We start from the raw sequence: 26,998 nt of genomic DNA on the forward strand, positions 1-26,998 counted from the left end.
TGTATTAATGTAATGTGACGGCACATCCGTATTTCATATTTTCCTAATGTCTTGTACCGTTAAACATGTTATCACGAGGATGAATAATCATATGCAAATGATATGCAGATGAGGATATGCATAGTAAAACTAGGCGTTGTAAGCTCCATATATGGTTATTTCGGGGAGGAGACGCATGTGCGCACAATCTTCCGCTGACTGGGATTTATGAAGTGAATCCTGCGCAGGTTCTGGCGTACGCACGCTTTTATAAGTCTGAATATTTTTTTGCGCACGCAATTTCTGGCTTTTGGGCGCACGTACACTTTTAGTAAGGATCCTACGCACAGTTTTATAAATGAGGCCCCTGATGTTCTTAAATCTTCCTGTACGGCTCCGAGTCGAGTGTGATTTGAAAGTGCTTCAGATTTAGTGTGTGCAGGAACTGAACAGATCATACACACTGATTCAAGAACCGATTTAGACAGATCTGACAACTTGTTTGCTGACGTCTTTGAACAGAATCGACTCAAAGGAGTGATTCATTTGTGAATTGAGCATCGCTCATGCCCAGAAAAAAGACACAGCGCGCTTGGAATAAACTACGCATGTAACAACACGTATTGCATTAAAATAAAGTAACGAGAGGAACGTCGCTCAACGTAACGAAGTAAAAGTACAGTTTTTTCATTAGAAATGTACTCGAGTTAAAGTAAAAGTACCCACATTTAAATCTACTCTTAAAAGTACACATTTTTTTTAAATACTCAAGTAAATGTAATGAAGTAATTGTACTTCGCTACTACCCACCTCTGCTCATTATGTATTAGTTTTATCTGATGAGAGCACATAAAGATAGAGCTGCCTGTAGTGTCAAAGGTCATCGGTCTCCTTGCGTGTGTCATGTTTGGTCATGAGCAGCAGGAGGTTTGCAGGGAATGCTTGTTTGATTGAGTTTAATCGTGTGTTCTGTCTCAGTCACCAGCTGGTGTGCCCAGGCCGACCACTAGAGGGCACTCCTCCGCTGACCGTCGCCCCTCAGCCATGAACTTCCTATATTAAATAATATTATTATATCTGCTCCTCTGTAATGTATTTTGAAAATCAGTCACCAAATATGAAAACTAGAGATTGTAATCTTTCAAATGATATATAGTTTGTCAGGATTGGTTTAGGTTTAGTATAGGATATTACGGTTTTAAATATGTAATGGCCAATATAAGGGGTTAAGCGACCCACCAGACTCGTCAAATACAACACTTTACTGAGTGAATCTGTCGTTAACCTTCCTGACTGAGTGTTTGTTCGCAGATTCATGTCCTCTTCGACGTGGAAAGCAGATTCATCTTTGGACTAGAGGTGTATACACACAAAATCCACTTATTTCTCTTAAGCTCGCGATGGAGCACATGAACCGTAGTCCTACTGACCGTCGCCCCTCAGCCATGAACTTCAGTCCCATAATCCTCTTCATGAATTATTGCTTTCACCTGTGTGTCATTATTGTTTGACTCAGCCTATGTACACCATGTTCTCTCTGTCATTTCTCAGCCAGGTTTAGATGTTGTCCCACTGCACGTCTGAGTCTCTCTCGTCTCTTGTGTTTTTACTGTGGATTGTTTGGAGTGTTTTGACTCTTTGTCTGGCATATGACTCCGAGTCTGTATTTTCCAGTGAAGCTGCGCTTGGATCTTCCTAAAGTCTCAGAGCGATCCGTGACGCGTTCCTCTCCCAGTCTAGGGGTCGGGAGGAGAGGTACCAAAGGAAAGTATGATAACGTAGAGATGTACAAATATGTGCAGAACACACTTCAGCCTCAGAGTGAAAACACAACACAACTTTAGGGAAAAGTAAAAGGATTTATTTCCTTCATATATCAAAAAGGTTAACAAGAGATGGGAATAACTCTTCAGGAGAGAGTAAAATAATAACAGAAAAGAAGCTAACTACGGTTTAATGGAGCTGCACAAAAACACAGATGAAAATCAACAACACACACTTCCCTGAGCGTCCTCTCTGACCAGAAACTGGAGAAATATATACACAATAAAAAGGCATTTCCCAGATAACCATGATCAACTGAACAGAGCTAATAAGAAGTTATACAATACATTTTAATGACCAACAGAAAATGAAGTAAATGCCTGCGTTCACGATATCTTTTAGTTACACACAGGTAAAAAGTCAACACCAGAATGATATAATATGTTCCAGGAACCCTCACAAGCATAAACTGGCAGGCCGACTAACCGTTGTTGGCACACAGCAGATGAGCGGACTTCCCAAACTCAACACACACACACACTTTTTTTTTCCCCCAATGCAACGTTTAGACCACAACAGATCTTCTTCTTCATCAGATCTACTGTGTCCATCTCCTCTGCTGTAAATCTGGCCAAACTCAACACAATGGTGAACACATGAGGTCCAGGTGACAACATCCAAACACATCTCAATATTTATTTCACTGCTTGATCATTGGTCAGTGTCGTGTCAAAGAGACCTGGAGCATCAACAACAGTGACTGATCAACTTCACCAACTCTCTTTTCACACACGGTCCTGACTGCATCTAGTCTTAATTCCCTCACACACTCATCTCTTCCCAGAATACTGTTTCCTGTGGCACTCTTCCCATTTCCTGTCTTCCCGATCAGAGCAATCCTCACTCCTGGTCATCTTGTTCATCTTCAGCACCTGGAAATCACAGCGGTAGAAGGAAAACTTAGATAAGTTTGGTTTGGTTATGGGAAAGTTACAATGTCCAGTTTTCTTAATGTTAATAAGAAATGAAGCTCAGAACTCAAAAATTGTTGCGTTGTATTGTAGAAGTTGCAGCTAAACGATAATTGATCATGAACTGAAAAAAACATTGTCACTTGCAGTAATAATAATAATAATAAACTCAATGGATGGATACCCAGCTAACACATTTTTGTTCTCAGATGCGGTAGAAGGAAAACTTAGAGAAATTTGGTTTGGTTATGGGAATGATAAAAATGTCCAGTTTTCTTAATGTTAATAGAACATTTAATGTCAATGTCACATTTATTTATATAGCACATTTCCAAGGCCAGGGCCCACCAAAGTACTTCACAGTAAGAATACACAAAAAATTAGTCACAGACTGATACAATAAAAACAATGAAAGAACACAATACTAAGAATAAAGGTACACATAGAATACAACATTCATCAAGGCGGCTCCCCTGTGCCAAAGCTACTTCAAACTAATGAGTCTTCAGCAATGATTTAAAAGTGGACAGGCTACTAGCAGTCTTTTAACTCTCTCTTTTCCAGCACTTTAGACACAGTTGCTCCGCTGCGCTTAAAGAAGATTAAAGAACATAGTCCAACGCCGTGGCACAACGAGCACACTCACACACACACACACACACACACACACTCAGGCCCTTAAGAGAGCAGCCAGAAAAATGGAGCGCAACTGGAAGAAAACAAAACTAGAGGTGTTTCGGGTTTCATGGAAAGAGAGCTCGATTGCTTACAGAGAGGCTTTAAAAGCTGCTAGATCTGCTTATTTTTCAACCCTATTAGAAGAAAATAAACATAATCCTAGGTATTTATTTGAAACAGTGGCTAAACTAACGAAAAAGAAAGCTTCAAGCCCAGAAGTTTCCAAGCAACACAGCAGTAATGACTTTATGAACTTCTTAGGGCTGGTCCGAATACCATTTTTTAAGCTTCGGTAGTAATGAACATGAATATTCAAAGCTTCGGTAGTAATGAACATGAATATTCAAGCTTCGGTAGTAATGAACATGAATATTCAAAGCTTCGGTAGTAATGAACATGAATATTCAAAGCTTCGGTAGTAATGAACATGAATATTCGAAGCTTCGGTAGTAATGAACATGAATATTCGAAGCTTCGGTAGTAATAAACATGAATATTCGAAGCTTCGGTAGTAATGAACATGAATATTCGAAGCTTCGGTAGTAATGAACATGAATATTCGAAGCTTCGGTAGTAATGAACATGAATATTCGAAGCTTCGGTAGTAATGAACATGAATATTCGAAGCTTCGGTAGTAATGAACATGAATATTCGAAGCTTCGGTAGTAATGAACATGAATATTCGAAGCTTCGGTAGTAATGAACATGAATATTCGAAGCTTCGGTAGTAATGAACATGAATATTCGAAGCTTCGGTAGTAATGAACATGAATATTCGAAGCTTCGGTAGTAATGAACATGAATATTCGAAGCTTCGGTAGTAATGAACATGAATATTCGAAGCTTCGGTAGTAATGAACATGAATATTCAAAGCTTCGGTAGTAATGAACATGAATATTCGAAGCTTCGGAGAGAGGGGGCTGAACATATTCTTCTCTCTAATAAATGCAAGAATCCGTATATGTTTGTCTGTCCGTTTGCAATTTGATTATTTTGAGAACCGTTCATCCAAACGACTTCACAAACGAGTGCAGTGTCGTATTTGGTGCAATATAGATAGACAGGCGAGATGCGACACGTTCAGAATGAATAAACTTTTAATAAACTACAGAACAGTGTGAGCGGGAAGTGGCGCGCCTCACGCGGGCAGGGCTTATATGCTCAGAGAACACACACAGCACTAGTGATATAAAACACACACACACACACACACACACACAGGTCTGTTAACTTAAGCAATATTTTTAATAAGGTAGTCTTATAATATTTTTCTTACTGACTATGTAGGATAGATTTAAATAAAAATCAATTATTTAAAAATAAAAAAAAAAATTATTGAAATTTAAATAAATAAAAACGAAAAATAAATGAACAAACTGTAATAGCCTAAATAAAGAACACGGTAGCAATAATAATAATAATTTCAATAACAACATCACACATTTCAATTAACGAACAGTTTAAATAAAATAAATTAAATTCCCTTATATATATAATTAAACTTATTATTATTAAAATTATAAATGCAATTGCGAAAACTATTTTTGTGGTGTATCCTGCCTTTTACCAAGCTGTCCTTTGCAAAGCACACAGATCTTGAGACCAACTGTGCAAAAAGGAATATTTCGCAAAACTGCAATGGAAACAGTTTTTGCGCATTTACAGTCACCTGACTTATAAGACGCGGTGTGTTTGGGGTCCGTGTATGCAAATAATAATAATAATTATCATCATTATTATAACATTTATTAGGCTACATATTTAGAGACGCTTTTATCCAAAAAAGGAACAAAGCAATTTGTCAAATGTCATTCATAATACGGGTTAGACAATAATAATACAGGGCTGAGATTATCACAAATAAACACAAGATTTTGAGGCATATCCAAGGGTTTGTGTGGAGTGTGGAGCGCTCGCACTGCATGGCACGGAGCCGCGGACGCGAACACTTGCATTTTCCTATCAACAGTGGAAACAACTTAAAATACTCTTATCATTTCTGGTCATACAGAAAATAATAATACATTATTCGCAACTACTTTTATTTGTGTAAACTCACAATAACAAGAAAACGTTGTGCTTTTGTAAAATAAAATAAAATAAAACAATCAGGCGCGCTTTCATGATCTCCGTGAACTGGAGCGCGAGAACTGAAACTAAATATATCATATGTAGGCTAAAGCTTGAAATGTCCACTTTAAAACGAACAAATTCGAATCGAAAGCTAATACATTCTGATTATGAAATGCGTATGAAAGGAGCATTTCTCTCTAAAAGCGCATCTGCTTAACAGCGGAGATGGAGATATTTTTTGCCGACTTAGAAAACAATAGTTTATTAATAATATGAATGGCTCTTCTCATTCAGCACTGCGGGAAAAATATCAATTCCAGGTTCTAATTTGGCCTTAGATAACCAGTAAAATCAACATGTTTTGCATGTTAATTTGTGAATATATCTGTAAAATATCTGTAATAATAGTGGGTAAATATGTACTTACTCTTTCTGATTTCTGAATGTGTTGCTAAGCGCACTCTGAGTTGCAGGCGTAGGTAGGGATGAAGCTACATTCCTTTTAAAAAGGTTGAAGAATATTATTGTGTCGTGCCATCTTCCCAACGCGCAGGTGACTGAATGATGAAACTTAAAGCATTTGCTTGGGGGCGTTTCCCTGTTTTGCATAGATGGCTTAACACATTATCTTGTGAATAGCGCGCTCCGTCAGTAGGCGTGAACGAATTAAAGTCAATGAGCTCGTAATGAGCTCGACTGGAATCGCTCTCTTTTCATACAGATTACAGAAGCTGAGAATATTTGTTTTTTATATAAATTACTTCAATTGAAAGATGCGATCTCAAGCTTTATGCCCGTGGGTATGTTTGCCTGTTTGACTGCATTTTCGCGGAGTTACAGATCATTTTCTAACGTTCATTGACAGAGAGAGTGCAGAACTCGCATCATGTTAATTTTTCTTTATTTGGCAAAAAGCAAAACACTTTATTTTTATTCTGAGTATACAGAAAAAAAATAGAAACTGAACAGGATCGATTGATGTATAACACGAAAATGAAAGATCAAAATGAACAGAGCATTTTGAGTTTATTTTGCATTGCTAAAAAAAAAACACGAGCAAAACGCGCCGGCGCGTTTTTGGTCCCCAGAGGGTTAAGTACTAAAAGGCTGTATCTGTACTCTACTTGAGTATTATTTTTTTTCTCCAACTTCCACTTTTACTTCAGTAGGCCTACATATTTTCGATGAGTTTAATACTTTTACTTCGATAAGTTTTTTATGTACTTCATCGTTACTCGTTAAAATGTTACGAATCATTCCAAACCCGCATTATCACTGCCAGCGGTAGATGGCGCTGTCACCAGGTTTGATGAAGCTGGCTCATCATTGAATCAAGCGATCAAGAAGACCGCGAGTGCTCCCGTTCTGCCTTTCACTCTGCTGGGAAGATGGAAGAACCAACTCCATCTTCAACTTCTTCGAGTGTGAGGCTGAGGAAGGAGACCACCCCTGGCCCTACTTGGAGTCCATGTTTTCATTTGTCGGAGTGAAAGACAATTCGTATAGAATGAAGTGCTTACTCTGCCTCCCGAAAGATTGCGAAATAATGGCCTTCAAAAATTCAGTCGAATTTGAAGAAACATATCAAGGTAAGTTACAAATAGAATCACAAATCACACCAGCTTGAGCTATCAATAAGCCCTAGCTAACTAGCTACCCGCGGTTCATGACAGCTGCGGTGTTCACTTAACATCAACTAAACTAGCTGACTATCATAACTAATGTCAACTTTCTCTTATTTTACGACACAGCCTACTGTTGCCAAATATAAATCAAAGACTAGAGCATGTCTTCTTTCGTGCTGCTTAATCACATGCCCATTTTATAGTGGTGTTTTATAGGGTAATGGTATTGATTGACACTGACATAACTAATGCAGGGGTTTTTCTTGCATTGACATTTTTTTGCGGCAAATTTTTGTCCCGCCAAAGCGCCTTATTCTACATCGGTGAGTGATGTAGAATAGAATGAAACAACACTGTCTTGAAACAACACTGTCTTGCTCTCTATTTGTTAACATGGTTAATGCATTGTGAAGTAGCATGAACAAACAATGAACAGCTGTATTTTTATTAACTAAGATTAACAAAGATTAATAAATAAAGTAATAAATGTATTGATCTCATGGTTAGTTCATGTTAGTTATTAGCCTAATACATTAACTAATGTAATGCTAACAAATCAAACCATATCGTAAAGTGTTACAAACAAATAATTTACTCAACAGCTCTTAAAATGAGAATATAAGTGTGCTTATCCCATTATTTTTAGTAAGAGTGGTTAGCAAAATTTAACCTTAATGAACTAGCGCTACAGTATTTTCAGGTTATTTATATGACAATGTGTAGAATTAAAATAATATAGCCTAGTTTAGACTGGAGTGAGGCGGAAAAGAAAAAGAAAAGCAAGTTGTTGTTAGCTAGCTGTTAATTTTATTAAATTGTATATGGTAGAAAATTAGACTATTAGTCAAAATAAACGTTTTGGAAATGAAACCAAAGTGCTGACAACAAACAAAGCATCTCAAGTGGTCTTCGCGCACTCCCGTTTCCCATGATGCATGGTTGGTTGTATCAAGTTAGGTCTACTGGGTTTTGCAAGTAATGGTAGAGTGTACTAGAGCAGCAGCAATTAAGGCTCTTTGGTTATGGGGTTGCTTGCTTAAGTTTTTTTTATATAGAATTATGGTGGATAATAACTGACTTTAATTAAATTAATCTTGCTTCTATCAATAGTGTCACAGCAGTTACTACACTCACCTGGGTATAATGTTGCTCATGGTATAATTCTGTGAAGGTAAAACTTTATATATTTTTGTCTCTTTTCAGAGCAAGCATGACGTTCACTTGAGTAGATACGAGGTACTCACATCTGCAAAGTGAAAGAAGAAGACTACGATTCCCTCAAGCTCCATCAAGCAGCCCACATTAATGGGTAGCTGGACCACGATGCCCCAGAGATCCATCAACAAGGCAATCATGAAGTATGTTGTCCGAGGACTTCAGCCTTTCAACATTGTAGAGCAAGAAGCTTTCCGCGAACTTGTGTTAGACCTGGTGCCAAATAGCAAAATGATGACAAGAATCACACTTGCATCTATGATTGATGATGCTGCCAAACAGATGAAGATCAAGGTTATTGAGGCCATGAAAACTGTTGACCACATCGCAACAACCACTGACTGCTGGTCAGCCAGGCGGCGTAGTTTCATTGGGGTCGCGGCTCACTGGCTGGACCCCGAAAGTTTAAAAAGGTGCTCAGTGGCGCTGGCCTGTAAAAGATTAAGAGGCTCTCACACTTTCGACCTTCTGGCAAATGCACTTAACCCTCTGGGTAGTGTTGTCAAAAGACCCGGTACTTCGGTACCATTTCGGTACTAAAAAAATTAAATGGTTACGGTACCAGCTTTTCTTAAGTACCGGTGGTACCGAAGTATCGGATTAATCCGGTTCTTGACGCGCTGTCCGAACGGTGCACAGTTGCGTCCTCTTCATAAACACACTGAGACATGGCGACCGGCAGCGCTGCTAATGCGGTTTCTCTGAATCCACTTGTTGACAAGAAAGGAGGAAAGAGCCGTTCACACAGCGCGTTCTTTGCGCGTGCAAATTCCAGGCGCGCTGTTCATGGTTGCATAGCAACGACAGACGCAACGGGAAAGTGCTTGTGGAAAGGAGAAAGCGGTGCAGTCTTTAGTATATATATATATATATATATATATATATATATATATATATAGTATATATATATAAAGTCTTTAGTATATATATATATATATATATATATATATATATATATATATATAAAATCCAAATATAAATGAAAGTCAAAAGCACATTTTTAGTATAGTCATATATACAAACCAATCCTGTTCAAATAGGCTATATGAGCCATTCTAAGTTCAAAGTTAGATTTGGAAACTTAGATTTAGATTTTTTTTTTTTCACAATTTTTTTTATACATGCAAATTGTATAATATCCAAGGTAAACATTTCTAGTAATTGTGCAGTTAATTATCATACTGTATTTTCAGAAAGTTTTGGAATACATCCTTTGCCCAAATGTGTCACTAATAAAAAACAATAAATAATTTAATGAGAAGGTCAATTCAGTCAATCTCATGTTAATCTTGAGTACCTATAGAGTAATAGTGCGTCCTTCATATCTCCAAAAAGTCTTTAGTTTCATCATATTTATAAAATAAAAATACAGCTTTCCAATTCTATCCGGAAAAAGCCGAGGTCCTTGATTCTGGGCGTGGGCGGAGCTATAGAGTCAAGCGGGAGCGCGTGATACCGTTGTACTTACATGAATGGGGTGTTTTATCACTGGGACCTCGCCAGGTTTTAATTGCAACCGGTTTGCAAATCCAGCGACGACCTTGTTAATAAAACATTCGTCACTGAAATGACCAGAACACAAAACCGCACTTGCCGAACTCCTTTGCTGTCCCGGAAATACAAACTGCATCCACTGTTCCAGTAACACTGGGTTCTTTGGGAAGCTGAACAAGGTAAACTTTCCCTCACATCCCAAAACACACTTTTTTGGAGACATTCTTGACATCAACCATTCCTATTTAGCGCTGCTGATGATGATTTCCGGTAGTAGCGCGTCGATGAGCGCGGTCTTGGGTCTTTCTCTCTTCTGGTCGACGTGTGCGTGAACGCGCTTTTCCGAGAGCAATGCTCATATAAGGAGTTTCACTCTGGTCTACGTCATTAGATCTACGATAGAAAAAAAACAGCCGAAACGTGTTGCAACCCGGAAGTATGATTTTCAGCACAGAAATTCTCTGTTATTCGTTCAAAATAACTTTTCAAACTTTGGCCATTATTAGCATGAGAATCCATCTCTTTAACACTGTAAACAACTCTGAATACATGAAACACCATTGTACCCCCCCTTTAAAGTATCATACATATTTCAAAGTTAAGGATTCATTAGTTTGATATAGCCTAACGTTACATTGGAACAAACACTATAACATCTATAGTTTATGAGTTTATTTTTGACAAAACATACTATATATTTAACATATGAGCAGAAACTGGCTAACAAAAGCTTATTTGATGTCTATTTTACAGTAAAAACTTTATAGTCTATCCACAACTAGTAACGTTAGCAACAGCGTGCATATACAGTATGCCGTTCATTCATCACACACACACAAACGCGATTCATATTTAAACAGTCTTTTTGTGGTTTACAGACACTATTCCATATCGCGATTACAACAAAGCATATAAGAATAAAAAAACTTACTAGCCTACTTATCCTCAACTGGATCCATTGCTCCTCGAAGTGAAACCAGCACTTCTGAGGTAAGTTTCCCAGGATTATTCCTCACAGCCTCGCAAGATGACACACAGTACATTCATCTGATTAAACTTGGTGTGTTTTATCGAGCTGATGTGGCCGGTTTGCATGTATTGCCTCAGATCATTTGCGTTTGAATAGCGCGCGCTCTGCGTGGGCGTGGTCACATTAAAAGATAAGGAGGTATAATGAGCTGACATGAGAACTCGCTCTTTTTATATAGATTACATAAACAGAGAATATTTGTTTTAGTTTTGAATTAGATAATTTAAAACTACACACTTAAATGATTATAGAGATATATTGCTCATGCCTGGGTGAATAGTATTCGCTGAGTTTTGCTTAAGTTTACAGACGTGCATTAGAAAAAAAGTTCACGGCAACGGAGAGGCAGAAAGCACTCCCTGTATACTTTCTTTATTTTACAAAAGCACAATGTTTTATTTCGATTGTAAGTGGACACATAAAAAAGTAGACATTTAACAGCTTATGTTTTCATATTTCTTAAGTCTGTATGACCAAAAATAATTGGTATTTTATTTCTATTTTGCTGCTATGTAAAAAAAAACGAGCAAAACGCGCCGGCGCGTTTTTGGTCCCCAGAGGGTTAAGTGTGGTGCTTAAAGAGCACTTCAACTTCTACTCAAGTCACTTTTTTGATTGAGCACTTGTACTTTTACTCAAGTCCGGGCTTCTAGTACTTCATACATCTCTGCGCACAGCCCTATCTGTAATCATGAAGTGCCTGGAGCGATCAGTCTCCCAGCACATCAGAGACTGCCTCCCTCCCTCCTTCAACCCTCACCAGTTTGCCTATAGGGCAAACTCCACAGAGCACTGAGCCACCTGGAAAACAAGAAGAGTTATGCGAGGATACTCTTCGTGGACTACAGCTCAGCGTTTAATACAATCATTCCGGACATTCTTTACAGTAAACTGTAAAAATACAGCTACAGATACCCCCTCCCCACCTGCATCTGGATTAAAAACTTTGTCGAGCCGCCCACAATCCGTGAGACTTGGCCCCCCATCACTCCTCCACACTTACACTCAGCACTGGTTCCCCTCAAGGCTGCGTTCTGAGCCCTCTGCTGTACGCCCTGTACACCTACGACTGCTCTGCAACCCACCCAACCAACCACATTATAAAACATGCGGACGACACCACAGTGGTTGGATGTATTTGCGACGGGGACGAGACAGCGTACAGGGCAGAGGTGAAGGATCTGTCGCGATGGTGCTCAGATAATAACCTGACCCTAAATACCCTTAAAACAAAATAACTGATTTTGGATTTCAGGAAGCACAGACAGGACTATACCCCCCTCCTCATAAATGGAGATCGGGTGGAAATTGTCACCACCTTCAGGTTTCTGGGCACCCACATCTCTGCTGACCATTCCTGGACATATAACATCAGGGCCCTGGTTAAGAAGGCTCAGCAGCGGCTACACTTCCTTCGTGTCCTCAGGAAGAACAATTTGGACACGAAGCTGCTGCTGGCTTTCTATCACTCCGCTGTGGTGAGCGTACTAACACACTGCTTAAGTATGTGGTACGCAGGCTCCACAGCTGAGGACAGGAAGGCGGTGCAGAGGGTCATTGACACTGCCCAAAAGATCATTGGCTGCCCTCTGCCCAGCCTGGAAAACATCTCCACATCCTGTTGCCTCAGGAGAACAAAGGCCATCACAAGAGACCCCTCACACCCTGCCTACCCTCTGTTTGATCTGTTGCCTTCGGGGAGACGCTACAGGTCAACCAAATCCCACACCAGTAGGCTGACGAACAGCTTTTCCCCCTGGGCTATACGAGCTGCCAACATCCATGGACACTCACACATATAAGGCCCCACATCCAATCACCCCATACCACCCTGAAGAGCAGACAATCAGCCCACCTCCCCCTACCTGTACTTTTTGTAATAACTACAGACACTTTAAGATTTTAACTTTTTATTAGATTATTAGATTTTATGTATTCATGTGTTTTTTATTTATTTTTATGTGTGGTGCAAAGGTGACTCCGTGGGAGCACCCTAAATTTCGTTGTACTTTCATAGTGCAATGACAATAAAGGCTACTCTACTCTACTTTAGTAGTCCAAGAAGCAGCAAATATATTTAAGTAGCTATAACGAAGTTATATGTTAAGTAGGCCTATTATATTTCACCAGATTTTATAGTGTAAAACATATTCAAGCATGAATGAGAACCATTTCGAGGGGGAGATGCCAGGTGTGCAAAAAAAAAAAAAAAAAAAAAAGCACGAATATTCAAATGTCAAATCGAAAAATCAACCCACCGAACGAATATTCAAATATTCGGGTCCAGCCCTACTTCTTCACTTATAAGATTGATAATATCAGGGAGAAAAGTATAACTATGCAACCGTCTACTACAGTATCGCATCAGGACGTGCATTGTAGTCTCCCTGAGGAAAAATTTATTCATTCATTGCTATAGGAGAGGAAGAATTTTCTAAACTCGTTAATTAATCTAAATCGACAACGTGTATGTTACACCCTATACCGACTAAGCTGCTGAAAGAGATGCGTCCAGATGTCATAGATCCTCTTCTTAATATCATTAATTCATCTTTGTCTCTGGGATACGTACCAAAAACCTTTAAGCTAGCTATGATTAAACCGCTTGTTAAAAAACGCAACTTGATCCTACAAAACTAGTCAATTACAGGCCGATCTTGAATCTGCCTTTTCTGTCAAAGATATTAGAAAAAGCAGTATCCTCACAACGGTGTTCTTTACTAGAAAGAAATGATATCTGCGAGGATTTTTAGTCCGGATTTAACGGTACCATAGTACCGAGACAGCTCTCGTTAGAGTCACAAATGATTTACTCTTATCATCCGATCGTGGTTGTATCTCTTTGTTACGTGGATCTATATTGAACTGCTGAGTGTATTAATAATGTTGTTATTTGAGTTTGTAGGTGGAGTTAAGGGGTTTTCCCTGATTTGCGGAGTGAGTGACGTCATGGGAATTCCTGCACTTAAGCCGGCCTGGTGTTGAGGGCGTGGTCTCTCTCCGCTTCTCTTGCTCCTCATTCTTCGCCTCCGTTCCTGATTGTTGTCAGCTGGGGTGGTTCGCCTGATGGCGAGAACGCTCATCGTCTCGTGTCGCGTCTCCATGCTGAAGACTTCGATGATTGTGATGAGTTTACTTTATTATTTACAGCCAGGTAGAGGTTATATTTCTTAGTTCACTTTTTGTTATTTATTTAGATTATAGCGTAGAGAAGCAGTGGCCCGGAAGATTCACCTGTTTGTTGTTTCTGTCGGGAGTTAGGTAAGATCTTTCCTGCTACGATAGGCTTAGTTAAGGGTTTATGTTTCTTTCTGTTTCCCTACCTGTGCTGTTTATTTGTTTATTGTTTATAATGTGTTGCTCTCTCCTTTGTCTGTTATGGACTGGATTAAAACTTATGGCGTAATTAACGTCAGAAAACCACTCAATCGTCTGTGATTACTAGTATGTTCGGTCCTTGTCTTATATGTGATTTAAACGAGCCAAGTTAGATAAATGGCCGTAACACTCTTTATTAGTGTTACTTGATCTTAGTGCTGCATTTGACACCATTGACCACAACATCCTTTTAAATAGACTCAAACATTATGTTGGCATTAGTGGAATTGCACTAGCATGGTTTAAATCATACTTATCTGACCGTTATCAGTTTGTAGCAGTAAATGAAGAGATGTCTTATCGATCACAAGTTCAGTATGGCGTACCACAAGGCTCAGTACTAGGACCGCTGCTGTTCACTCTGTACATGCTACCATTAGGAGATATCATTAGGAAACATGGAATTAGCTTTCACTGTTATGCCGACGATACTCAGCTGTATATTTCTTCAAAACCTAACGAAACCTACCAATTCACAAAATTAACGGAATGCATAGCGGATATAAAAAACTGGATGACTAGTAATTTCCTACTACTACATTCAGAAAAAACAGAGATTCTAATTATTGTACAAAAAACTTCCACACGTAATAACCTAGAGTACTGTCTAACACTTGATGGCTGCTCTGTTAAGTCTTCGTTGTCGGTTAGGAACCTGGGTGTGCTCTTTGATACCAATCTTTCATTTGAAAGTCACGTGTCTAGTATCTGTAAAACCGCATTTTTCCATCTGAAAAATATATCTAAATTACGTCATATGCTCTCAATGACAAATGCAGAACCATTAGTTAATGTGTTCATGACCTCAAGGCTAGATTATTGTAATTCTCTACTGGGTGGTTGCCCTGCACGCTTAACAAACAAACTACAGCTAGTTCAAAACGCAGCAGCTCGAGTTCTTACCAGAACCAGGAAGTATGACCATATTAGCCCTGTTCTGTCAACACTGCATTGGCTCCCTATTAAACATCGTATTTTAAAATATTGCTGATTACTTACAAAGCACTAAATGGTTTAGCTCCGCAGTACTTGAGCGAGCTCTTAACGCATTATAGTCCTTCACGTCTATTGCGATCTCAAAATTCCGACCAGTTAATAATACCTAGAATATCAAAATCGACTGCTTGCGGTAGATCCTTTTCCTATTTAGCACCAAAACTTTGGAACAGTCTTCCTACCATTATCCGGGAAGCAGACACAATCTGTCAGTTCAAAGCTAGATTTAAGACACATCTCTTCAGCCTAGCATACACATAACACGTTATAGACTTCTATAACTCAATATTAGGCTGCATAGATTAGGTCAGCCGGAACTGGGAACACTTCCCTTAAATCCTGATGTACTCGTTACATCATAAGAAGAATGGCGTCTACGCCAATTTTAGTGTCTTTGTTTATCCCGAGGTTTACCACTGTCCGCCGGATCCAGGCCGTATCCAGATCTGACAAAGGATCTGCACCTGGACACACACACACACTCCGGATCTGATGAAGGACCTTCGCTTGGACCCGATGACAACGCAGTGCTGAAGTGCCAACTAGCCTCTCCCTATGGAGGATCCCTTTACCACTCTACAGATAAAGCGTTGTCGGGATAATTTCGGTTTCGCATATCTACCCCGAAGTGATAAAATTCTGTCTAAAATGTTTAAGGCCAGACAAGTAGTGTGAATAGGCATGGTTTGTAGGGAATTACAAACCTGCGCACATATATTCAAATGCGCATAACTTTAGAATTAATTCTTAATGTGCACGTGAGCGCCATAAGTGTTTCCCACAGGTTCACGTTTAAAGTCTGTGTAGAGAGAACGGTGTCGTCTTAGCGGCCCCTAATTTAATAGCTAATGATCGTTGCGACGTAAGTGAATCAATCAAAACTACCTTTAGCTGGAAAATATCTTTATTCAAGAACCGCTATAAAGCCAAAACAATCTTTGTTACCTTAAATTATCCGTTTATCAAAGCCGCTTTAAAATAGGGATGGCGAAAACTAAAACATTTCTTGACCGACCACCGAGCCTCATTACGGGGTTGAAACCGGTTAACCGATTAGTTTAAAATATGCTACGCTATTTGAAATAACAGCCATTTCGAGCCACATCTGCAATTTCGCAACTCTGTCGCATCTCTCCGCCGCTCTGCCTCACGCTCACACACACACAGAGGAGCTTGTATGTAATCGGAGGATAAATGGCTCCTTAGTTTCGAAATGGTTTGGGTACAAGGTGATCGCGTTGAAAATAAAGGCGTTTGTCTAGCGTTAGAAGCTCATTTGAAACATTGCCACGGCTCATTTAAGAAAATGACAGCTCCGAACCGCTTTAGTTTGAGGTAGTGCTAACAATAATAAAGAAAGATGATGACTGTTACCACTGAAATGTAGATGTATTTCCATATTTAAGCGCTGTATCACACACAAGTTGCAACTTACATCTGTGTCATTCTTGTTGGTGAAATGGTCCCACACACTACTTTTCTCTGCACGCTTCCTCCTGTCGTCTGCGCTGGCTCTAACCTCGAGTGTGTTAGACTGTAGCCTTTACTTTTCGCAAACCTTGTGAGCGCGCGAACCCAAACGCTGTGACCTCTCGCCAAATGTTTTTATTGGTTTATTAAGTACAAACAGGCGAGTTATGAAAAATTGTGTGTGATTTGTTCACTTCACACAAAAAGATCTTGGAATGAGATGCTAACTGTAGTAGCGTTTAGTCCACTGTCTATAATAGACTAATTTAGAGAACACTTTCTTTTTTTAACCGACTACAGACAACTTTGATCGGTTAATGTTGATACGGTCAACCATCGGTCAAACAGTCATCGGTTAACATCCCTACTTTGAAACAATCTACATTGTAAAAAAGCGCTATATAAATGAAGATGACTTGACTTACCGTGATCTCAGACTGTGTTTCTCCACTGCATGGATCTTCATGTGTTTCTTCAGGTGACTTTTAAAAGAGAATCTCTTTCCGCACTGATCACACATGGGCGGCTTCTCTCTGCTGTGGATCCTCTCATGTTTTTTCCGATTTTCAGACAGACTGAATTTCTTGTCGCAGTGTGAACACTTGTAAGGTTTTTCTCCAGTGTGGATCTTCTCATGTTTTTTCCGATTTTCAGACAGACTGAATTTCTTGTTGCAGTGTGAACACTTGTAAGGTTTTTCTCCAGTGTGGATCATCTCATGCGTTTTCAGAGATGATGGCTGATTGAATCTCTTGTTGCAGTGTGAACACTTGTAAGGTTTTTCTCCAGTGTGGATCCTCTCATGTGTTTTCAGATTTTCAGACAGACTGAATCTCTTGTCACAGTGTGAACACTTGTAAGGTTTTTCTCCAGTGTGGATCCTCTCATGTGATCTCAGATGTGATGGCTGACTGAATCTCTTGTCACAGTGTGAACACTTGTAAGGTTTTTCTCCAGTGTGGATCATCTCATGCGTTTTCAGAGATGATGGCTGACTGAATCTCTTGTCACAGTGTGAACACTTGTAAGGTTTTTCTCCAGTGTGGATCCTCTCATGTGTTTTCAGATTTACTGACAGACTGAATCTCTTGTCGCAGTGTGAACACTTGTAAGGTTTTTCTCCAGTGTGGACCATCTCATGTCTTTTCAGAGATGATGACTCACTGAATCTCTTGTCGCAGTGTGAACACTTGTAAGGTTTTTCTCCAGTGTGGATCCTCTCATGTGTTTTCAGATTTTCAGACAGACTGAATCTCTTGTCGCAGTGTGAACACTTGTAAAGTTTTTCTCCAGTGTGGATCATCTCATGTCTTTTCAGAGATGACGGCTGACTGAATCTCTTGTCGCAGTGTGAACACTTGTAAGGTTTTTCTCCAGTGTGGGTCCTCTCATGCGTTTTCAGATTTACTGACAGACGGAATCTCTTGTCGCAGTGTGAACACTTGTAAGGTTTCTCTCCAGTGTGGATCCTCTCATGTGTTTTCAGAGATGATGACTCACTGAATCTCTTGTCACAGTGTGAACACTTGTAAGGCTTTTCTCCAGTGTGGATCCTCTTATGTGTTTTCAGAGATGACGGCTGACTGAATCTCTTGTCACAGTGTGAACACTTGTAAGGTTTTTCTCCAGTGTGGATCCTCTCATGCGTTTTCAGATTTTCAGACAGACTGAATCTCTTGTCGCAGTGTGAACACTTGTAAGGTTTTTCTCCAGTGTGGATCATCTCATGTGTTTTCAGAGATGATGACTCACTGAATCTCTTGTCACAGTGTGAACACTTGTAAGGTTTTTCTCCAGTGTGGACCATCTTATGTGTTTTCAGAGATGACGGCTGACTGAATCTCTTGTCGCAGTGTGAACACTTGTAAGGTTTTTCTCCAGTGTGGATCCTCTCATGCGTTTTCAGATTTACTGACAGATTGAATCTCTTGTCACAGTGTGAACACTTGTAAGGTTTTTCTCCAGTGTGGATCCTCTCATGCGTTTTCAGATTTACTGACAGATTGAATCTCTTGTCACAGTGTGAACACTTGTAAGGTTTTTCTCCAGTGTGGATCCTCTCATGTGTTTTCAGATTTTCAGACAGACTGAATCTCTTGTCACAGTGTGAACACTTGTAAGGTTTTTCTCCAGTGTGGATCATCTCATGTGTTTTCAGATTTGATGGCTGACTGAATCTCTTGTCACAGTGTGAACACTTGTAAGGTTTTTCTCCATTGTGAATCATCTCGTGTGTTTTCAGAGATGATGACTGACTGAATCTCGTCACAGTGTGAACACTTAAACGGCTTCTCTCCAATGTGGATCCTCATGTGAACATCAAGAGCATGTTTGTATGTGAAATTGTTTCCACATTGATGGCATACAGATGGATTCTCTCCAGTGTGAACTCTCATGTGTCGCTTCAGGTCACTTTTAAAAGAAAAAATATTCCCACACTGATCACACGTGGGCAACTTCTCTCCAGTGTGGATCCTCTCGTGTGTTTTCAGAGATGATCACAGACTGAATCTCTTGTCACAGTGTGAACACTTGTAAGGTTTTTCTCCAGTGTGGATCCTTGTGTGTTTTTTCAGATGTTCAGATCGACTGAATCTCTTGTCACATTGATCACACTTAAACGGCTTCTCTCCAGTGTGAACTCCCATGTGTTTCATCAGGTCACTTTTAAAAGAAAAAATCTTCCCACACTGATCACACGTGGGCGGCTTCTCTCCAGTGTGGATCCTCTCATGTGTTTTCAGAGATGATGACTTACTGAATCTCTTGTCACAGTGTGAACACTTGTAAGGTTTCTCTCCAGTGTGGATCCTCTCATGTCTTTTCAGATTTGCTGATCGACTGAATCTCTTGTCACATTGATCACACTTAAACGGCTTCTCTCCAGTGTGGATCATCTCATGCATTTTCAGAGATGATGACAGACTGAATCTCTTGTCACAGTGTGAACACTTGTAAGGTTTCTCTCCAGTGTGGGTCCTCTCATGTCTTTTCAGATTTGCTGATCGACTGAATCTCTTGTCACAGTGTGAACACTTGTAAGGTTTTTCTCCAGTGTGAATTCTCTGGTGCAGTTTTAAACTGTTCGCTGAAATGAAAGTCTTCTCACACTCAAAGCACATGTACTCTCTCACACCAGTGTGAGTTTTCTGATGTACGTGTAAATGTGGCAACAGTAAAAAACTCTTTCCACACACAGAACATGAATACGGCTTCTCCTTTGTATGTACTGTCAGGTGTGTCTTCAGCTCTGATGCACTAGGTAATGTTTTGTTCAGTTCTTCACTCTCCTCATTCACTTCACTCAGTTCTTCTCTCTCCTCGTTCTTCACTTCACTCTCCTCATTCACTTCACTCAGTTCTTCTCTCTCCTCGTTCTTCACTTCACTCTCCTCATTCACTTCACTCAGTTCTTCGCTCTCCTTCACTTCACTCAGTTCTTCACTCTCCTCCTTCACTTCACTCAGTTCTTCTCTCTCCTCCTTCACTTCACTCAGTTCTTCTCTCTCCTCCTTCACTTCACTCAGTTCTTCACTCTCCTCCTTCACTTCACTCAGTTCTTCACTCTCCTCCTTCACTTCACTCAGTTCTTCTCTCTCCTCATTCACTTCACTCAGTTCTTCACTCTCCTCCTTCACTTCTCTCAGTTCTTCTCTCTCCTCCTTCACTTCACTCAGTTCTTCACTCTCCTCCTTCACTTCACTCAGTTCTTCTCTCTCCTCCTTCACTTCACTCAGTTCTTCTCTTTCCTCCTTCACTTCTCTCAGTTCTTCACTCTCCTCCTTCACTTCACTCAGTTCTTCACTCTCCTCCTTTACTTCACTCAGTTCTTCTCTCTCCTCCTTCACTTCACTCAGTTCTTCTCTCTCCTCCTTCACTTCACTCAGTTCTTCTCTCTCCTCCTTCACTTCACTCAGTTCTTCTCTCTCCTCCTTCACTTCACTCAGTTCTTCTCTCTCCTCCTTCACTTCACTCAGTTCTTCTCTCTCCTCCTCCACTTCTCTCAGTTCTTCACTCTCCTCCTTCACTTCACTCAGTTCTTCTCTCTCCTCCTTCACTTCTCTCAGTTCTTCTCTCTCCTCCACTTCCATCAGGTCTGAAAAAAAATAAATACATTTAATGTTCAGTACATCAAAATAATTCAAAGAGAAATATAAAGTGAAAGGACATGAAAGTGAGCCCTGATGTAATGGTAGAAAGTAGACAACTGCTATTAAATATGATAACTTGATGCCTTTTTATAAATTGATTATATGTCCTTGAAACTTTCCATGAATGAGGTAAATGTATCTCATTAACAGCAAAATATACAATACTGCCATATTTTGACACCAACTTTGAGAATGAAATTTATTTGACTAAAAACTTAATTATTAATGGCCGTTCACACATACACTTTTCCTACCTTTCCTACATATTACTTGCTTTGCTTTCTGCAGGTGACACAGTTGTTCAACACCTTCTTAACTGTTCTTCATCCCTGCCTGATCCAGGCTTTCCTTCTTGTCCGTAGAAGGGTAGAAGCAACACCTTAATGATTTTCTTCATGTGCCTCCCTGGCCAGAAGGGTTGCGAGCCACGACTGGCATGGGATTAGCGGTACAGTAACTCTATCCTCATTCCAGCGTTTGATTCTCCCTCCGCAGAGCAAGAGTCCCATCTTTTCCTCATTCTGAACAACCAGGCGATTCAGGGTTGTGTCCTGGAACTCAACACCATCTTGAGCTTCAAGAGCTAGATCTTTGAAAGCTGTTGCTCTTTTTTCCACAGACAGGTATGGTCTTGCCTCCCACATTGACCGAACTGGGGCCTGGCGGTTGCCTAGCCAGATTTCTACTGCTTGTCTCAACCATGCGATGCTCCAGCATAACCGTGCTAGTGAACTGAACCTTCGGGGGTCCACAAGGCGCACAAGTGCAACACTGGTTGGGCCTGACCATTTCCTGGGCTGGGCTCCTGCTGTAACCAGTGCCGAGAACGCCTTCCTCCAAAATCTCCTCAGCAACAGAGGGGTTGATCCCTCTGGCAGTTTTCACAGGCCAATCTGATTCAGGCAACTTCAAAAAATCTGGGCCTTCCTGCCAGACTGATCCTTCAGCAAGCTCCTCAGGGAATGCCTCCCTTGTGATGAGGTCGGCGACGTTCCGTCTTCCTTCGACCCACCTCCAACTCTCTACTGATCCTGCCTTTTGGATTTGGATTGGTCTCAACCTGCTTCCTGAAAGGACTCTCTTATGAGCATCACTCCTCGTTGCTTGGCAGGTGAGGCAAGACCGATGGGGTCATAGAACCCTGCAATCTGACTCCGCAGCATGCGTCGGGTGAGAGGGTCGGGGGTGCTGCCTCTGATCTCATCCTCTCGTAGATCCAGACCTGTCCTCCTCTTTCCTCGCCTCCTTGAGAAGTTCATTGACGTCAAGCACACAGAGTTTATCAGATTCGGGTTCATATCCCAATCCCAATGCCTTGTTCTCCTCGTCCCACATCTGATTGGGGAATATCAGAGTCTTGGGCTCTGTTGACCTGACGTTGCTGGGGCTTGAGGGAGAAGCCACCTGCTTTTAGGATCTCTTCCACTCCTTCGGTCATCCTAATCAGTGTTTGGAGATCATCATGCGACGTCAAGATGTCGTCCACATAGCAGTCCTCTGTCAGGATCCGGCGCTCTTCAACCATGGATGTGAACTGAGGCAGGTTTGCCGTCTCTCTCATGGCAACCTGAGTGATGCATCCGGCAGGCTTGTCGCCGATGTTGACTCTGACGACGGCAAACACACCGATTTCATCTTCGAGGTTATCCCTCCAGAGGAATTGATGGAGGTGTACCTCCTCGTCCTTCAGCCACACTGAATTATACATTTTCTTAACGTCGCCAAGGGCAGCATGCAAACTGCTCCTGAATCTAAGCAGGACACCTCGGATCAGGTTGAGGACATCAGGGCCTTTGTGCAGGAGGTTGTTCAGGCTCAACCCTCTGAACTCCTGGCTACTGTTCCAGACTATCCTCACTGGCGTTGAGCTAGAATGAGAATTCGGGGCAATCAGATGGCTGATGTACCAGATTGGGCCATTCCAGCCCTTGATCTTTTCCTTCGTGAGCTCGATGGCTGCTCCTCTTGATACCATCTGGCGGATCTGCTCTCATATGCCGCTTTCCACACAGGTTCTCTTGCCAGCCGAGCCTCTGTGTTCTGGAAGGTTGCTTCTACTGTTCGGCGGTTATCTGGCAGAATCGCTGGGCTTACTTTCCATGGGTAGGCCGCATCCCAGTGTTGGGTGTCGCTGTGTTTGTCCGCTAGCACATGAGTCAAGTCAAGTCATCTTAATTTTAGTGCTTTTAACAATGTAGATTGTTTCAAATCAGCTTTACAGAGATAAACGTATAATTCAAGGTAACAGTGATTGTTTTGGCTTTATAGCGGTTCTTGAATAATAAGAGAGACAGTCCTTTATCTTTTCTAAGTCCCTTGTCCAAGGGTCATCTTTTTGCCTCCCGGAGGGCACTTGCTGCACTTGTAGCTCCCGCATTTTGGGTCACATGCTGCTCCAATACTATCCCACTTGAACCACTCAAACACCTCCTTATTCGTAACAGTGGTGCTGCTGAGGGTCACTTCTTTCATCCTCGTTGGGTCCTCACTCAAGTCTTTGGTGTCCACAAGGACCTCCTTGTACACCCTTGAGGATGTTCTCATAGACCTTGCAAAGTGAGTCTCAGACTGGTGCAGCATTAGGTCGACCACCTCGAAGAGATCGGGGTGAGTACCGCCAACAGTTTTGCCCAATGGCGTCTCCCTCCAACTTGAACGGCTGTGGAACTAGACGACCTTCCCTGTCCTGTGGCTGATCAGAAGATCGACAGGGCGGACCAGCTCTTCTGCAGCGACGTCAGGAAAGATATTTTGCAGTTTCGTTTCGTTTGGTTTATTTCAGGCAATGGCACAGAAAAAAAAAGTACAAGGTAGACAAAATATAGTTAAATCATATAGTACAAAAAAAAAACAGAACACACAGTATTTCAATATGACGGTCGAATTCTGCCTGAAAGGGAGAAAGCTCTTCTGCAGCGACGTCAGGAAAGATATTTTGCAGTTGTTGCGGAGTGACTGGCTGACTTATCTCCGCAATACTCTCCAGGCCGTAGCAGAGCAGTTTGTGTTCCATTACCGTCCCCTTGATGGTCTTCACTCTTAGTCGCAGAGAGTATCTCTTGGTTGTGACTGTCGTTCTCATCCCTCCTATTCCGTGGACAATTAACTTGATGCGCTCACCAATCAGTCCAAGGCGCTGGGCAGCGTTGTTTGTTATATAGTTGGTGTCAGAGGCAAGGTAAATAAGAGTGCCTATCAGCTGGCCTGAGTTATTGTCACTTCCAGTAGCATCATTATAACTGGTTAATCTTTCAGTCCACCTCCAGCAGTGCAGATCATAGTTGAGGCTTTGTTGGAAAATGCCTTCCTGAATTTTGCTCTTAATTCCAGAGTGACTTTCGCCAGGAGCTCTTCTTGCTTGCTGGTCAGCCCGAGGCCTTTTCTCTCCACCCTTTTGGTACCTTGCACCTTGCTGCCAACGTCTTTCTCTTGAGCGATGGACTTGGGGCAGAGCAGATAGTGGTGAGGCTCTTCTTTGCGGCATTCCATTTTACTGCAGAGGAACTTCAGGTTGCAACGGCCATGCTTTAGGTGGAAGCACAGGCACCGATTGCATATCCCATGGGTCTTTAGATGGGCTTTTCTCCTCTGGAGATCCATCTCCCTAAAGGCATTGTAGGAAAACAGCCTGCCAGCGTGTGTCTCATCAGCACAGGCAGTGCATGAGCCCAAGCGTGGCTTCGACTGACTCTCTTCGTCCTGAGGTAGCTTTGGAGACAGCTTTCTTGACTCCTCCTTCTGGCTTGTTTGCCGGGCCTTTCACTGATGAGCTTTCCTTTCTAGGGCCTGCCTCCAGCTGATCTAGCTCCTCCAGGATTGCCTCCTGCTTCTTCAGGAAGCGCAGTAAGGATTTGAAGTGGTTCTGTGGAGCAAAACCAATCACAGGCTCAGTCTTGTGCACAATCCATTTCTTTTTAGAGCGCTTGGTAGCTTGCATTCAAGGCACTGCGCTACCCAACGGTTCTTTATAACCTCCTCTTCTCCCAGGATCACAAGGTTACTAAGGGCCCCCTCCACTGCTTGGATCAGCTCAATTGCTGTCCTAGGGTTGTCTCCCTTTACGGGGGATAGGCCCTGAACCTCCACGGATATCTTCAGGACGATACTTCATCAAACATTTATAAAGCTAAAGAAAGTAAACACGAATGGACACGTATGGTATAGCAATGTTATAAGTAAGTCTAAATGTTTGCCACCTCGTCAACTTATAACTTTGGAGCATAGCATTATCTTTATCAGTTAACTAAACTGCTTAGATCTACCGGAGCATAGCGTTATCTTTAACGTGCAACGGGCATAAACACAGTACAACAACATAGCATGACGACAGCAGACAACATGAAGCATACATTATAAAAGCAGACAACAAAACATTTGAAATTAAGAGAGCTTACCAAGTGGCTACACACCGGATTGAAAGTCATTACAAACTAAATGAATCGCGCTTCCTTTTCACGTAGTAAACACCGGTCACATGTTTCACAGCACACTCCTCTCTTAAAGAGGCACTACACTATTAGGCTACTAAACCTCAAACGTTTCTCCATAAGTGTTACTTGCAACATTTGTAGCTCTGGTTTAAGGTAAACATTTGATTAAACATGTAAATAAAAATAACAAATGACATAACTCCACAGAAAACACAACAGAGATGAATGACATGTTTAGCACGAAGTAAGGAACATTCTTCTGTTTATGATATATCATACAACAATAAGACATTTCCAAGCAATAGCCTATTGACATTATATCCGGGAGAAGTCCGTAAACTCGAGTACAGTTCAAGTTCAAAGAGTTTATTGTCATATGTTACAATGTCATACAGAAATAAAATAAATAGCAGAAGAACAATTTCTTAATAGTAAATTCCTTAATAAAAGCAATAAAAAGTCAAATACAGCCGCTGTTGGGCCTTCTTAACCAGCTGCGTGACGTGTGGTTTCCAAGTGAGGTCCTCACTAATGTGGACACCCAAATATTTAAAATTGCTCACCCTCTCCACTTCAAGCTCCCGGATGAACAGTGGCTGATGCGTACTCCTCTCCCTTCTCATGTCCACTATCATTTCCTTTGTCTTCTCCGTGTTGAGGATGAGATTATTGTCGTCACACCATGACACCAGACTGGCCACCTCCCTCCTGTAAGCTGCCTCATCACCGTCAGCAATACGTCCTATCACTGCGGTGTCATCCGCAAACTTTAGGATGATGTTGTCCTTGTGGGATGCGACACAGTCGTAGGTGAACAGGGTGTAGAGAATGGGGCTGAGTACACAACCCTGCGGAGTGCCAATGTTTGTGATGATTCTGGCTGAAGTCCTATTACCGATCCTGACAGACTGAGGCCTGCCAGTCAGGAAATCTAGGAGCCAGTCACAGAGTGTGGGGTGCAGACCAAGTGTAGACAATTTGTGAGTGAGTTTATGGGGAATGACCGTGTTGAAGGCGGAGCTGTAGTCAATGAAGAGTATCCTTAGGTATGAGTCCTTATTTTCCAGATGAGAGAGGGAATAATGGATGGCAGCAGCAATGGCATCAGAGGTGGACCTATTGGGCCGGTAGGCATACTGCAGGGAGTCAAGAGTGTCTGGTATGCACTATTCTGAGTGCCACTGGCCTATAATCATTCAGGCAGGTGGGTGTACTCTTCTTAGACAGGGGGACAATGGTCGTGGTCTTAAAGCATGAAGAAACAGTGCACTGGCGGAGGGAGAGGTTAAAGATGGAGGTGAGAACATCAACTAGCTCGTTGGCACATGTTCTGAGGGCCCGCCCAGGGATGTTGTCTGGTCCTGCTGCTTTGCGGGGGTTGATCTTCATCAGCGCTTTGTGTACCTGGGTTGTTGAGACAGATGGTGGGACAGATGGTGGGGGGAAGGCAGGTTTGGTGAAGGCAGGTTGGGTGGTTCATGTGTGCATGGGCCCTCTTTCTGCAGTGTGGCTGGGGGCCTCAAAGCGGGTGTAAAATGTATTGAGATCGTCCGGCAGGCTGTCTGTTAAGGTGATGTTGTTGGTGGTAGTCCTGTAGTCAGTGATGTGCTGCAGGCCTTGCCACATCCGCCCTGAGTCAGCAGTGGAATAGAAGCTGTCCAGCTTCTGTCTGTACTGCCTCTTGGCCGCTGTAATGGTTTTCCTCAGTCCATACTTTGCCGCTTTGTACTCGGTCTCATTGC

The 26,998-nt window shown here is 41.6% G+C and overlaps 3 protein-coding genes across 4 annotated transcripts in view; 1 reads left to right on the top strand and 2 right to left on the bottom strand.

Annotated features, from left to right (window-relative positions):
- The window catches only part of LOC307006888 (uncharacterized protein), a gene marked incomplete at its 3' end in the record, with an annotated part of 285,408 nt that extends 284,381 nt beyond the window's left edge, over positions 1 to 1,027 (top strand). The window contains exon 2 of the mRNA XM_079628372.1: positions 958 to 1,027. Within this exon, the coding sequence (XP_079484498.1) occupies positions 958 to 1,027 (70 nt within the window). The remainder of the gene's footprint in view (positions 1 to 957) is intronic.
- Positions 1,028 to 1,417: 390 nt separating this feature from the next.
- Positions 1,418 to 20,372, bottom strand: LOC307005982 (uncharacterized protein; the record flags this gene model as incomplete). 2 transcript variants are annotated; one of them, XR_013799370.1, is made up of 3 exons in its annotated part: positions 1,418 to 1,941; positions 2,448 to 2,675; positions 17,101 to 20,372. XR_013799370.1 is itself a non-coding variant. In XM_079626560.1 (2 exons), 2 exons carry the CDS (start codon positions 18,900 to 18,902, stop codon positions 2,669 to 2,671), a joined length of 1,809 nt encoding a protein of 602 aa, XP_079482686.1. In that variant the 3' UTR covers positions 1,418 to 2,668. The 2 variants fall into 2 exon arrangements, 1 of the variants encoding a protein (XP_079482686.1); XM_079626560.1 differs by having other exon boundaries at positions 1,418 to 2,675; positions 17,101 to 18,902.
- Positions 17,235 to 26,998, bottom strand: part of LOC307005991 (uncharacterized protein) — a 34,800-nt gene continuing 25,036 nt past the window's right edge. The window contains exon 4 of the mRNA XM_079626577.1: positions 17,235 to 20,771. Within this exon, the coding sequence (XP_079482703.1) occupies positions 19,174 to 20,771 (1,598 nt within the window). The 3' untranslated portion in view covers positions 17,235 to 19,173. The remainder of the gene's footprint in view (positions 20,772 to 26,998) is intronic.

The sequence above is a fragment of the Phoxinus phoxinus genome (genome assembly GCF_949152265.1).
Source record: "Phoxinus phoxinus genome assembly, chromosome: 1".
Taxonomy (NCBI): Eukaryota; Metazoa; Chordata; class Actinopteri; order Cypriniformes; family Leuciscidae; genus Phoxinus; species Phoxinus phoxinus.